General features: G+C 52.2%; 1 protein-coding gene across 12 annotated transcripts; it reads right to left on the bottom strand.

Annotated features, from left to right (window-relative positions):
* Positions 1 to 553: 553 nt before the first annotated feature.
* On the bottom strand, positions 554 to 13,360 carry LPAR5 (lysophosphatidic acid receptor 5). 12 transcript variants are annotated; one of them, XM_078075532.1, is made up of 3 exons: positions 13,107 to 13,360; positions 4,448 to 4,994; positions 554 to 4,160 (listed from the first exon to the last, which is right to left on the bottom strand). In XM_078075532.1, the coding sequence occupies exon 3, from the start codon at positions 3,962 to 3,964 to the stop codon at positions 2,858 to 2,860; it is 1,107 nt and encodes a 368-aa protein (XP_077931658.1). In that variant the 5' UTR covers positions 3,965 to 4,160; positions 4,448 to 4,994; positions 13,107 to 13,360; the 3' UTR covers positions 554 to 2,857. The 12 variants fall into 12 exon arrangements, with proteins under 12 accessions (XP_077931658.1, XP_077931660.1, XP_077931662.1 ...); XM_078075534.1 differs by lacking the exon at positions 13,107 to 13,360 and adding an exon at positions 11,865 to 12,683; XM_078075536.1 differs by lacking the exon at positions 13,107 to 13,360 and adding an exon at positions 10,426 to 11,293 and having other exon boundaries at positions 4,899 to 4,994.
* Positions 13,361 to 14,422: the final 1,062 nt, after the last annotated feature.

Genomic DNA, 14,422 nt, shown 5'->3' on the forward strand with positions numbered 1-14,422 from the left:
GGCTCTGGATCCCCTCACAGCTCGCGTCTGTCCTACTGTGCCCTCAGTAATTGGAGAATCCTGTAAAAATGGCAGTGGTTGGCTACAGGTGTTCTTAAACTTCCCCAGCCTGTTACTTGTCAGCTTCTTCTGTTCCTTCCCCCTCTGCCTGCCATATCTCCTGAATCTATTCCTGCCTCTCTATTCTCGTGATAGAAACTCTTTGGATGTACTGAATGCGCCCCCAGAGCTTAAACCCCAGAGATTTCACACTGGAGGTGGCCCATTTCCATCCACCTCCACAGGCCATGGTCACACACTCCTTGACAATTTTAACAGCAGCCTGACCAGTCTTCCTTTCCCCCTTAGACGCCCCGCCTCACTTCCCTACCCCACACTATGTCAGAGTGAGCAAAACCTCACTCAAGAACCTTTAGGGGCTTCCCACTGCCCACGAAATTAACTGCCAACACCTTACTCTGCATTCTTGCATCCTCTGTCTTGAATGGTAATTGTTGCCTTGTTCTGTGGTCCCCCACGAGATAGTAAACTACTCCACACCAAAATTCAACAATTCATCATTCAACAAATATTTATTAAGCACTTCTTTTGTGCCAGGAGCTGTTCTAGATGCTGGAGATACATCAGAGAACCAAGGAAACAAAAATCCCTGCTCCCAGGGACCTTACATTCTACCTGGGGGGGAAGGGGTGGAGAAACAGACAGGAAACTATAAAAATTATAAAAATAAATAATTATATAGTATGTTAGAAGATACTTGCTCTATGAGTTTTCATCACTTTGGAATTCATTCACATATCAGAATATAAAAATACTCAAGTAATTTTTAAAAACTGTGTTCAATTCAGTTCAGTTTGGATAGGGCAAAGTTCTGAGACTTTGGACTACCACCACGTTTTATGCTCCCGGGGCATGGGTCTTGAACCCAAGGATGAAGCAAGATGGAGCAGGTGCTAACCATCAGGCCTCCTCTAGAGCTACAGGAGGGCCTGGCCTGGGGCTCTATCTTCCCACCAGATGGTGGAAGGCTCTACTTGAAAGCTATCACTGAGGAATCTGGGTCAGTTCTCCGCTTTGGCCACCAGGGGTCATTTTACCCCTGTAAATCACCATCTGGAGCAGTTCCTTGAAGACACACAAAAGGCTTAGTCCAAACTAAAACACATAGAGACACACACAGGGAAACCCTGACAGTCTCTCTCTCTCTCTCTCTCTCTCTCTCTCTCATACACACACACACACGCACACGCATGCACATCATTGAGAGACCTAGCGACAGAAATACATACAGGACACACGCATGGCAGCAACTTCCTCACTTATGCAGAGTCTCAAGATGCCAACTCTGCAACCCCTCTCAGCCCTACTCCGGTAAAGAGGGAAGAAGGAAACAGTAGGTGGCCCATTAACCAGTCTTCCATTTCCTTGCCTCCAGCTTGCTAAGACCAGACAGCCCGTTCCTGTCTTCCCATTGCACTCTTATTTCCCTGGAAACTTCTTTCCTGGCTGTAGCAACAGTCCCCTTCTCCCTTTCCTGGGAAGGAGAAGCCCCACCCCTCCTCTGAGTGTTTGTGTGCCTAGTTCACCCCCACCTCAGAGCCGCCGCGCGCGCACCAGGAAGCCCAAAGTAATGTTGCATTGGGTGTGCAGCTCCTACCTGCCCCTGCACACCCTCAAGCCTTTGGGACTACAACTAGCAATTGATTTGTGGAGCGTTGCCCTGTCCCCCGCAGTAATAAAAAACAATGTATACATATGCCCTGGGAAGAAGTTACACGGGAACTCTAATACTGACTCTTGGAGGATGTCCACAAGGTCAAAGTTATTTTCGGAACACTACTACTCCCACCATGTTGTTTGTCCTTTGCAATCTCCTCACTCACAGGTATACGGTGGAGTTTTCCAGAGGCTTCGTCAAGTGTGATGACATTATTGCTCTCACAGCTAATGGAAGGTGTGCTTGTGTGTTTCTCTTATTACAACTTAGGAGTTTTTATTTCTAATATGGTTAAGTATGAAAAGAATAAAGTATAAGCAAAAACTCTTTGGAATCCTCGATTTTTAAGAGTTTGTAAAAGGGTCTGAGAACAAAGTTTGAGAGCTGCTACTTTAGTACAAAGAATGTTCTCCTTAATTCTAGATGAAGCGCCAGAGGCAGAGAGAATTTAGGACCTAGAATGGAGGAGGTCTCGGAAGTGGGGTGGGGTGGAAGGAGAAAGGACACCTAGAAAGGGCTACAGGGACCAGACTGGGGAGAAAACAGCCCCCTAACTCACAGTTCTATCCTGCCCCCAACCACTCCATGCTGCGTGTCAGGTCTAAATTGTTACAAGTCAGGAACCAAGAATGAAACCGATTCTGTCTGTATCCAGTAAACTCTTGTATCCTGCCTCCATGCTGGGCAGGGCAAGGCCAGGTGGAAATGAGAGTGGGTGGCACCGGAGGCACTAAGACTGCCGTGGTTGGTCTAAATCCAGGACACTCATTTTCTGCTCCATCTACCAGCTCTCCATAGTGTTTCATGCCCACACCAAGGGCACGTCATCCAGTCGTCTGCCTCTGCACTGGGGAAGCTTACTGCATCACTCCCTCGGGACTGGGGAAGGGATCTGCCCCATGCTCCCCATCACCACCAAAGTAAAGAAGGCATTTCCACCAGCACTCTTCCTTCCCTGTGCCCCTGGCTCCCCGCACTTTGTTCTCTCATGCATTTATGGGCAGCAGTTGCCACCCAGAAGTCCAAGTGCCCAATTCACTTCCCTCACGTACACACCCTGTGAGCGCGCGTGTGAGCGGCGCGGGGCGGGGCTGGGAGGTGGGGGTGAAACACACAGGCACGCGACCGCACGATGTGCGTTCAGAGGGCCGAGTCCTCGGGGCGCTGGGTCAAGGGCGTCCCGAAGTTGGAAGGCCCAAGCAGCTGCTGACTGGCGGTAGCCGGACTGGTGACGAGGGTGCTCTCGATGGGCCGTTCGGCAAGCGCCCCCTGAACCCCGTTGGTGGCCAAGGTCCTGGCGCGGAGCGGAGTGCCCAGGCCGCGCAGGGTGTTGCGGAAACCCTCGGCGCTGAAGTAGTACACCAGCGGGTCCAGCACGCAGTTGGCGCCGGCCAACAGCACCATCACCATGAGCACCTGGCGCACCCGGCCGCAGGCCTGGCCGCTGGCCGCCACCAGGTTGCCCCGCAGCAGCCCGTAGACCGCCAGCGTGGCGTTGTAGGGCACGAAGCACAGCAGGAAGATGACGAGGTTGGCCAGCAGGAGGCGCACGGTCTTCCGCCGCCGCTGGCTCCGCGTGGCGTCGGGCCGCGCCAGGGTCCAGAAGACGCGACCCGACGAGTAGAGCATGGCCGCCAGGGGCAGCAGGAAGCCCAGCGCCTCGGCCAGCAGCACGAGCGGCAGCAGCTTGCCCTTCCACAGGTTGTCGCCGAAGCTCTCGAAGCACAGGTGCACCTGGCTGCCGTTGTAGCTGCAGGACGAGGGCCGGTGCACCAGGACGGTGGGCACGGCGAACACCACGATGAGCGCCCACACGCCCAGGCACAGCAGCCGCGCCACGCGGGGCCGCCGCAGGTGGCGCAGCCGCAGCGGGTGCACGATGGCCGCGTAGCGGTCCACGTTGATGAGGGTCAGGAAGATGCAGCTGCCGTACATGTTCGTCTGGAAGATGGCGCCCGCCGTCTGGCACAGGAGGTCGGGGAAGGACCAGTAGTGCCGGGCGTAGTAGGAGATGCGCACGGGCAGCGAGAGGGTGAAGAGCAGGTCGCTGGCCGCCAGGTTGCACATGTACACGCTCACCACGGAGTGCACGCGCAGCGCGCGCAGGAACACCCAGAGGGCCAGCGCGTTGAGGGGGAGCCCGGCGACCAGCACCAGGCTGTAGGCCACCATGTGCAGGCGGTGGGTGCTCCGGTAGTCAGGGCACGGGGGAGCCAAGCTGGAGTCGTTGGCAGAGTCGCTCAGCATCGTACCACAGTGTGAGGAGGAGCTAGGCGGGGGGCATCGTCGGGCACGCTAGGGTCCTGGCATCGTGTTCATCTGCGCGGTGGAGCCTGGAGGCTGCGCAGAGACCGTCGTCGCCGCGCCGGCAGGGCATGGGAATGTGGGCTATGGCTGTCAGGGGTTGGATGCTTTGGGGCACCGCTTCATGAGCGGTGGAGACCTGGAATAGGAAGGCAAGCCGAAGTCAAGATTATGCGAGGACGGGGTAGAAGTCACAAATGGTTATCTAGCTAACCTGGCTGGCCTCTTGAGTCTTTTCTCAGCCTCAGATCTTTCCCCCACTTTCCATCCGGCCAGAGAGGCTTTCTGCAGTAAGGCTATATCGCCCGGTGTTAGAGGCCCAGGCTCTGGAGTCAGACTACCTGGGTTCAGATCCTTGTTCTGCCAGCTTGCCTAGCTTTGTCCTCAGAAAGGTGACTTAATCTCTCTGAACCTCATTTTCCTTACCTGGGGAAAAAGGTGGTGGTTGGTGGTGGTGGTTTGGGAATGCAAACTGGTGCAGCCACTGTGGAAAACAGTCTGGAGGTTATGGGCAGCAGTTGCCACCCAGAAGTCCAAGTGCCCAATTCACTTCACGAGATTGTTAGATTAAATGAGATATGTGTCAAGTGCACAGGTTCTGCTAATAATATCTCTTCCTTTCTTCTACAGATGTTTACTGAGCTTTAGAAGGTTCCAGGAATGTTCACAGCCCTGAACAAAACAAAGGACTTGCCCCCATCTGCTTTACATTCCACTGAAGGGAGACAGATAATAAAGTGCAAATAAATAGGTATTATGTCAGATGGTGAGAAATATGATGGAGCGCCTCCCCTGGAACTCCCCAGTTCTGCTGGCTCCCCATTATCTAAAGAATAAAGTTCAAATTCCCCAGTACAGTACAAAATCTGAGCCTCACTTATCACATCCGTGGTCGCTCCTGTATGGGCTGTGTTTGTGGTCAGAACAACCCAGGTTCAGCTTGATTGTTTGACCACTCTCTCAGTTTCTTCATCTGTAAAATGGGGATAATAACATAATGGGCTCTCATGGGCTGATCACACACCAGCACAGTCCTGCCAGGCAGGGGAAGGTGCTGTCGGTTGAACTTTTCCAGGTGCTCCCCGGGAGGATCTGCCTAGGGAGCTTCCCAGCTGGGGTTCTGCGATGGAGGGAGAAGGTGGTTTTTTAGTGAGGGCTCAGAGGGGACCCTAAGTCCAGAGAGTGTGGCAGTGAGGCAAGGACGTACCAAGGGCACTGCCAAGGCCACTGGAGAGAGCAGCCCCCGGCAGCCACAGTGCTCAGGCAAAAGCTCGTGGACAAAGGATATGGCCAGGAGATAGGGGAGCCAGAGGACAGGACATGGTCTCAGAATCCCACCCTCCTTAACGCCCTAATGCCACAGAAGCTACTCTTCCATCTTTGGGGGGTGGGTAAAATATACACAACATAAAATTTACCATTTTAACCTTTTTTATTTTTTAAGATTTTATTTATTTATTTGACAGAGACACAGCAAGAGAGGGAACACAAGCAGGGGGAGCGGAGAGGGAGAAGCAGGCTTCCCACTGAGCAAAGAGCCGGATGTGGGGCTCGATCCCAGGACCCTGGGATCATGACCTGAGCAGAAGGCAGACGCCTAACGACTAAGCTACCCAGACACCCTAACCATCTTTAAGTATACAATTCAGTGACATTAAGTACACTCACGATGTTGTGTGACCATCACTGCTATTTCCAGAACTTTTTCATCCTCCCAAACAACCCTATACCCGTTAAACACTAACTGCCCATTCCCTCCCCACATTCCCTCCAGCTCCTGGTAACCTCTATTCTACTTTCTGTCTCCAGAAATTTGCCTATTCTATTTGAATTAGTGTTTTCATTTTCTTTGGGTAAACACCCAGTAGTGCAATTACTGGATCATAGGGTAATTCTATTTTTAATTACTTGAGGAACCTCCAGACTGTTTTCCACAGTGGCTGCACCAGTTTGCATTCCCACCAATGGTCCACAAGGGTTCCCTTTCTCCATATTCTCACCAGTACTTGTTATTTCTTGTCTTTTTTTTTTAGAGGGGGGAAGGGGCAAAGGGAGAGGGAGAGAGAGAATCTTAAGCAGGCTCCACGCCCAGTGTGGGTCCCAACACAGGCTCTATCCCACAAACCTGAGATCATAACCTAAGCCGAAATCAAGAGTCGGATGCTTAGTCCACTGAGCCACCGGGCGCCCCTCTCATCCTGGTTTTGATTTGCATTTCCCTGATGATGAGTGATGTTGAGCATCTTTGTCTGCTGGCTATCTGTATGTCTTCTTTGGAGAAATGTCTCTTCAGGTCCTCCGCCCATTTTTAAAATTAGATTATTGGTATTTTTTTGGTGTTGAGTTGTGCAAGTTGAATTTGCCTATCCCTCATTTGAGTGGAATCATATAATAATACCTGTCCTTTTGTGTTTGGCTTCTTTCACTTAACATAAAGTTGTCAAGGTCCATCCATGTTCTAGTATGTATCAGAATTGCAATCTTTTTTATAGCTGAATGATATATTTATATACATTTTTTGTTTATCTAGTCATCTGTCCATGGTTACTTGGGTTTTTCCACCTTTTGGCTATTGTGAACAACGCTATGAACATGGGGTCCACATGCCATCTGAGGGAGCAAAGTTGTCCAGAGACCCTGAGCAATTATCCCAAGATCCTGGATTTTATTCCTCTTGGAAGGAATTTTTTTTTAAAGGGCGCCTGGGTGGCTCAGTCAGTTAAGCGTCTACCTTCGGCTCAGGTCATGATCTCAGGGTCCTGGGATCGAGCCCCGCATTGGGCTCCCTGCTCTGCGGGAAGCCTGCTTCTCCCTCTCCCCCCTGCTTGTGTTCCCTCTCTCGCTGTCTCTCTCTCTGTCAAATAAATAAATAAAATCTTTAAAAAAAAAAAGTTTTTTTTTTTTTAAGATTTATTTATGTGAGAGAGAGAGCAGCATGTGCCAGCACGAGTGGGGAGTGGGGCAGAGGGAGAGAATCCCCAGCAGACTCCCACTGAGTGCAGAGCCTGAAGTGGGGCTCACCGCAGGGCTCAATCCCAGGGCCCACCATATCATGACCTGAGCCAAAATCACGAGCCAGACGCTTAACCAACTGAGCCACCCAGGTGCCCCTTACGATTTTATTTTTAAGTAATGGCTACACCCAACGTGGAGCTTGAACTCATAACCCCGAGATCAAGAGTTGCACACTTCACCGACAGCCCACCAGGCGCCCCGGAACTGCTTAAATTCTTACGTGGAACCAAGCTGTAAACCTGACTCTAAGTAAAGCTTTCTTGTGGGTTTCTTTGTTCATTTGTTCTCCCTTCAACCATGACTACCAGCAGTTTAAGACTTGTAAGAGGTTCAGTAGAACAGTTAAAGGAAATAAACATTTCCTCTGCAAAATACCAATTTCAGGGGGCGCCTGGGTGGCTCAGTTGGTTAAGCGTCTGCCTTTGGCTCAGGTCGTGATCCCGGAGTCTTGGGATTGAGCCCCACATCAGGCTCCCTGCTCCGCAGGAAGCCTGCTTCTCCCTTTCCCACCCCCCCCACTTGTGTTCCCTCTCTCGCTGTCAAAATAAATAAATAAAATCTTTAAAAAAAAAAAAACCAATTTCGGGGCACCTGGGTGGCTCAGTCATTGGGTGTCTGCCTTCGGCTCAGGTCATGATCCCGGAGTGTCGGGATCAAGCCCCGCGTTGGGCTCCCTGCTCAGCGGAGTGCCTGCTTCTCCCTCTGCTGCTCCCCCTTGTTATGCTCTCTCTCTCTCTCCCTCTCAAATAAATAAATTCTTTTAAAAAAAAAATACCAATTTCAACAACGAAAATCATACCAAATGGGGCTAAAACACGCTGAAAAGCAAATAAGACCAGACTCTTTCCCTGACACATGCCCCACCTCCCATGCTTCTTTGCTCCAATCACACCACACTAATAATAATTCTGCACAGACCTTAATGTGTTCAGGACTCTGCTCTTGCACGTGTAGTGCAGGCTCTTCTGCTTGGAATGCCCTGCCTCCCATTCTCCAACTGGCCAAGTCAATCATTTCTTAGGACTCTGTGAAGCCTCGCCTGCCTTCCTCCCTCCCCACAAGGCAGATGTCTTTCCACTTTGTGCATGGTTCACCATAGGTGTCCCACCTGTATTGTAATTAGCTGTGCTTAGTCTGCCCCTCCCGTTAGACTGTGAGCTCCTAGAGGGGAGGGGCTGTGGACTGTGACTGAGTCATATTTGTCTTCCCAGCCACTACCTCCATAAATGTTGAGTGAAAAGTACTAGCGATCATTTACTGGCCATTCGCCACGTCCCAGGGTTTTTGTTTTTTTTTTAAGATTTTATTTATTTATTTGACAGAGAGAGACAAAGCGAGAGAAGGAACACAAGCAGGGGGAGTGGGAGAGGGAGAAGCAGGCTTCTTGCTGAGCAGGGAGCCCGACGCGGGGCTCGATGCGGGGCTCGATCACAGGACCCCAGGATCATGACAGGACCCTGGGATCATGACCTGAGCCGAAGGCAGACGCTTAACGACTGCCACCCAGGCGCCCCTACATCCCAGGGTATTTTATACACGTGGTCTTTAATCCTTCCAACAGCCCTTTGAGGTAGGGGTTTATCCTCATTTTTACAGGAAAGGAAACAGAAAGCTCTAGAACTCTGTCAGCATTCAAATTCAGGATTCAAACCCAGCTCCCAGCTGCCCCAGGGCTGCTTGCAGCAAGAGTGGACGGTGGGATATGAGGATGCACGCTGCCCAGAGCACCTGGTCCCTTACAGCTGCCCATAAGAAATCTGGGCCTACAGATAAACTGTTACTTCCTTATTTGCCCAGTTAAAATATACACTTTTTAATAGCCCACCCTTTCTCAAACTTCCAACACTGGTAACACAGACTCATCTTGCTTTCACACACACACACAGGAATGCCCCTCCTTACGATGTCCTCTTACCTACTTAAGCACTTAAGTAGTTTGCTGCTTTGAACTTCTCAGGTTGTTTTACGTGTGTTTATTTGCTTCCATCAGCCCCGGCTGGATGGTAAGGTCGTGGGGTGGGGCCCAGTCGTCCATTGCTTTATTCCTAAGCTCACTCACACTTCAGTCTCCGTTCTTAGCAGGCCCATGTGACATTCACTGACTGCCTGGAAGGAAATCTGTCCCCCCCACCCCATGTTCACACGTCCTGTAATCTCGCTATAATATCTCTTGTATCGGTTCCGCAACTGCTTATCTTGCTCTATCTTGTCCACATGTATAACTCACTTAGTAGAAGACCATGCCCCCTAAAAGGCCTGTTTGGAAACAGCTTGCATTACAATCTCAGAAACAGTTTACACTATAATTACAGTCACACTTTGTCATTCTCAACCATTACCTGGAGAATCAATAGCTTCTTACAACTAGGAGGCACATAGGAGACAATGAATGAGTGAATGAATAATTATTTTCCAAGAATTCCAAGTATTTCTGTCAACCAAGTTACAATGTTAAAGACACCGAAATGTATTAGGTGAGGTGCTACTTAAAGGTAAAGTGAGGAAGCCTTTAGTAAAGCAGATGGTGATGCTTTTGTTACTGGATTCCACAGTGGAGAAGTCCTTTTTGTCAAAAAGTCATCCCTTTCTGACAGATACACACACAATGGCCCAAGCCGGGCGTTGAGAGCTGCCAGGCCCCTGCCCTGGTCCCCACCCCATCTGCCTGCTTCCCTGGGGCTCCTGTCATGGAGCTGCATGGGCACAGTGCCAGGCCAGATGGCAAAGATGGGGAAAACTGCCAAAAAGGAGGTAAACAGGAAATGGAAGGAGGGCTCTAGCTGGGGGGGGGGAGGGGCAGCCCGGGATCTCACCCCAATCCTGCCTTGAGAAAGAGGTCAGGTTGTAGAGGAGGTGGAGGAAGCGAAGACACAGCAGCTGTCCCAGAAAAGAACGAACACCGAGGCTTCGTGTCACCAGAGAGGAGGAGGGACCGGGAGGCCCACATCATCTTAATAAGCTCCACGCGCACAGATGTGGTAATGAGCATAGCACTACACACATATGCATGTGCAAAGACACACAGAGGTGTAGGTACGCTAAGAGACGTGCACGCAAGATCCCTGCTAGCACACAATCACTATATACACACACCCGCTAACACACAAGTGGGAGCATGCACCGAGGCGTGGACAACCAGGCCACAGAAGGAAGAGTAGACACAGCCCTGGCCTTAGGGACAATCTTCTTACCCGGACAGAGCGTCAGGCAGCCTCAGGAGCACATCCCCACGCAGAGGTGCACGAACAGATCCCAGCGCCAAGACACTGAGGGGCCAGGGAAGCACCCTGGGTACGGCCCAGTGCACACCACCCGCCCTCCACACCACTCACGCACCAGAGCCTGGACAGCCGCCTTCCTCCTCCCCCGGGGCTCTTTCAGCTTCCTACCTGCAAGTCCAAGGCCTAGGTTCCTGACGGCCTCAGGGCCTCTCCGGCCTGTCCCATTGCCCTCTGAGCTGGGCTGGGCACTGCTCTCTGCTGAGATAAGCCAGAGGGGCAGAGCTATTTTCTGCCAGGCAGGAAGTGAGAAATGAGTAAAAATGGGCAGGAGGCTAGGTCACGGTCATCCCTCTCACTCCTCCACACAACCTGCCTGTGCCTATCCACACTTCTGGAGGCTGACCAGCCTTGCAGAGAGGGTTGAAGAGAAAGGAATAGGTGATTTGGGACAATGATGGGGGCAGGGAGGGGAGAGAAATAACTCTTCTTTGTCCAGCTTCCTCCTGTCTACCACACTCTCCATGCGCACCCCCCCCACCCTCCTGCACACCCGCCAAATGCCTTGCTCTGTCTCCTCTCTTTAGTCATTCACATCCTCCAGAAGTTTGAAAAGAAGGACTCTCAGATCTCATTCCCCTTGCCCCAGAAGATCTGTTCTAGAACAGCCCCAAACCTCATTTTAGAGTCCGGAAGCCACAGCTGGAAGTCACAGCCAGCCAGTGCATCCACCCCTGTGCGTTCTAACCGCCCTGTTAGCTAAGTTCACTTCAGCCGCTGTGTGCGGGCAGCATTGGGAGGATGGCCCCTTTGCCCATAGACAGGCTTAATTCTAAATTATACCCCTTTTTAAAAAGATTTTATTTATTTGAGAGAGAGAGAGCATGCGCATGCACGAGCCGGGGGGGGGGGCAAGGGGGAGGGAGAAGCAGGCTCCCCGCTGAGCAGGGAGCCCCACTTGGGGCTCGATCCCAGAACCCCGGGATCATGACCTGAGCCGAAGGCAGACGCTTAACCGAATGAGCCACCCAGGCGCCCCTAAATTATACGTCTTAATACGTGTATGTTCAGACCCCAGACGGATCCAAACTAGGCAGGAGCCTTCAGCAGAAGCTTACCGAAGTGTGAAATCTTTGTGAACAGCTCTGTCCTAGAGCTGCTCTGAGGACACAGATGAACCCCGCTCGCCTGAGGGGTCTACGGCGCGGAGATAGTACAATGTCACCACAGTGAGTGGACGGCCTCTTCCTTCCCCGGGGGAGTGGGGGGACACACAGGCCCCCCGCGGCTGTTGTGCCCTATCTCCACGGTCCCTCTTCCTGTTCCAGGCCTGCTCTGCTTCTCCAGCCAAAATTCCTGCTCCAGCCTCTCCCCACCCGGCCCCACCTCAGCCTGTCTCTTCCTGCATCATCCAGTATCATCCTCTGCCATGTCTTCTCCCCCTGGGTATTCTGACCTCATCTCTCCCATTTTTTTCTGGGCAAAAGCAGAAAGCAAAGGTGGCCTACAGCTCAGGAATTGGTTTCCCCTGTGTGTGGATGTCACCTCACCACCTGCACATCTCCCTCCACCCTGCTTTCAGGAGCTGGAAAAACAGGAAATAAAGTCACCATCCAGAGAAGTCGCTCGGACCGGATCAGCCCGCTGCCGCAGCCCTGTGCCCTGAGTCGTCCGTGCACATCTTGCCCTTGCTTTGGGGCCTGGATGGGTCCTGCCCCCGCAGAGAAAGCCGGAGCCTTCTGATCTCTGACCTTGCTCTGAACTTGTGCTGCACTTCTTGCACGCCTCTGGCGTCGCCCTCCCCCTTTCTGCTGCTTCCTTCCGGTGTCCCCCCACCCCTGCACACAAGGTGTCTATGCTGCTGGGGTATACTCCGGGGGCAGCAGGCTGGGGGAGGGCCAACAACATCAGGCAGAGACAGATGGAGCTGGGCTCTAGTGTCTCTTGAGAGGCCAGGAGGTGAGGCTTACAGGTATGGGCAAGTTCCTATTTTTCCCTCAATCCTTGCCTCCATCTCCCCCTGGGGCTACAACTTCCTCACCCTAAAAGGAGCCGGAGATACAACCTGGTGGGAGTTCCTCTTCTTGTCATGGGGGCTCCCCTAAATATAGGTAAGAGGTAGGCAGCTGCCCTCAGTAGTGTGATCCAAAGTTATCCTAAGGCCTTGCCGACCCTCAGATAGTTCCCCCACCTGTCCTCAATACCTGAAATTCCATCCCCTTCATGCCACTCATGAGCCACATCCTATCAGAGTTATAGGGACATTAGAGACCGTCTCGTCTAATCCTCTTATATAGAAGATGGACGCACTGGGTTTAAGCGGTGTTTCTCAAAGACCCCATTAAGATACAACTTGGTTAGCTGGGAAGGATAACCGCAAGAACACATCTGTGCCAGTAAACCCATTAGTGGAGTTTAATCAATTAGTTCATTGTCATCTAGCAGAGGGTTTGGCCTGGGGGGAGGGGGGAGGGGGGAGGGGGTCCCGGAGCTAAGTTTTATCTGAGAGTGGGAAAGGGCTAGACACCACCCCCAGAGAGCCCTCCTCAGTGGCTGTGGGAAGCCCAGGGTTCAGCATAACCATGGGGGCTTCGGGGGCGGGGGAAGGAGAAGACATATCTCCCCAAGATGCTCCAGTGTGAGGGCCTCGGGCTTCAGAGGGGCACTCCTGGATGTGCCAAGTGTGGTGGCTGCCTCCCCTGGCTCGCTCCCCTTTTAGCTTTTTACTCTATTCAAAAAGGTTCTCCAGGCCCCATGGCGCACTCTCATCTCCATGCCCACCCATGAACCCCGTTCTAAAGGAAGGACTTGTGCCCCCTGCAAAGTTCAACCCTGCGGTGACAGCCCCATACCTGTGCTCCCTGTGGCTTCCGCTGCCTGCTCTGGGCTTGGCTGGGCTGGTAGGACCTGCTCCTGAGGTGGGTGGGGACACGCTCTCCTGGCAGATCTCAGCGTGTCCCAGCTCCCTGCACTCACCCAACCCCACACGGGGCAGGGAGAGAGAGAGGAAGCAGTGCCCTCAGTGGCCTTTGCAGCCGGTCAGTGAGAATGGCACTCAGTCCAGCCCCAGCTCTTGCCTACTGATGCCTCCCCCAGCCCATTGCTCACACACTCCCTAGCTTCCGGGAAGCTCAACTGCCGCACCCACCGACTGATGCTAGATGACTAACCACCCACCCCGAGCTGTACTTACACCAGCTCCCCCTGGGCGTCTCTTTCTCTTTTGGGTTCCAGCAGGTAGTTTCACTCTTGCCATTCATGGCCATGCCCCTCCCTGCCCGGGGCCATTCCTCCTTGCTTCTCTCTGGCTCCCGTAGGCTGTGAGCTCTGGGGGATGGGGGGACTCAGATGGTAGCCCCTTGTTCTGTGCCCTCTGGCTGGGCCCCTTACTTTCTGCATCAACAAGGCTGGGCATGTTGTCCATGCCCAATACACAAAAACAACTTAAAATTTTTTGAGTGTAGGTGAAAAAGGATATTGCGGTCAAATAAGTCTGAGAAACACTACGCTGAACAGGTTTCTCTATGATAGGACTTCTCATGGTCTTTACCATGCCATTAGAAGATTGACCATGTGTTCATGACCTGAGCTGCAGACAGTCGCCCGACTGAGCCATCCAGGCATCCCTTGACCATGTGTTCATAAGTGAAGCTGGGTGAAGGGTGTACGGGGTGCTTTATACTATTCTATTTTTGTGCGAGTTTGAACTTTTCCATAAAAGACAAGTGTTTTTGTTTTTAATACTGTTAATCACCGTGTACCTGTAGGAGGAGAGACTGTATGGTTTCCTGAACATATGTGTCCCTAGAACACATTTTGGGAGATCCCAAGTTATTAACGGCCAATGCTGGAGTCACACCTCAATGTATGTTGTCAAGATGTGACCACCTCAAAGTTCAGATCATCTGGCCCATCACTGGATGTCAAATCAAGGGTTTCCTGAGCTCCAGATCCCGGATGTCTCCTCCCTCCTGATGAAGTGCAAGTTCTGCCCTACTTCCCTGGGGTTATTCCCCCCACCCCCGGGACATGATCTCAGGCAGGCTCTGGCCTTTATCCTCCAGAGGGACAATCTTATACTCATCTGAAGTCACGGGCTTCAGAAATGAAGACACACGCCCTCATGGCCCACACAATCCCTAAGACCCCAGCCACGGCCTTCTTCAAT

Source organism: Halichoerus grypus, chromosome 6, assembly GCF_964656455.1.
Source record: "Halichoerus grypus chromosome 6, mHalGry1.hap1.1, whole genome shotgun sequence".
NCBI classification, from domain to species: Eukaryota; Metazoa; Chordata; class Mammalia; order Carnivora; family Phocidae; genus Halichoerus; species Halichoerus grypus.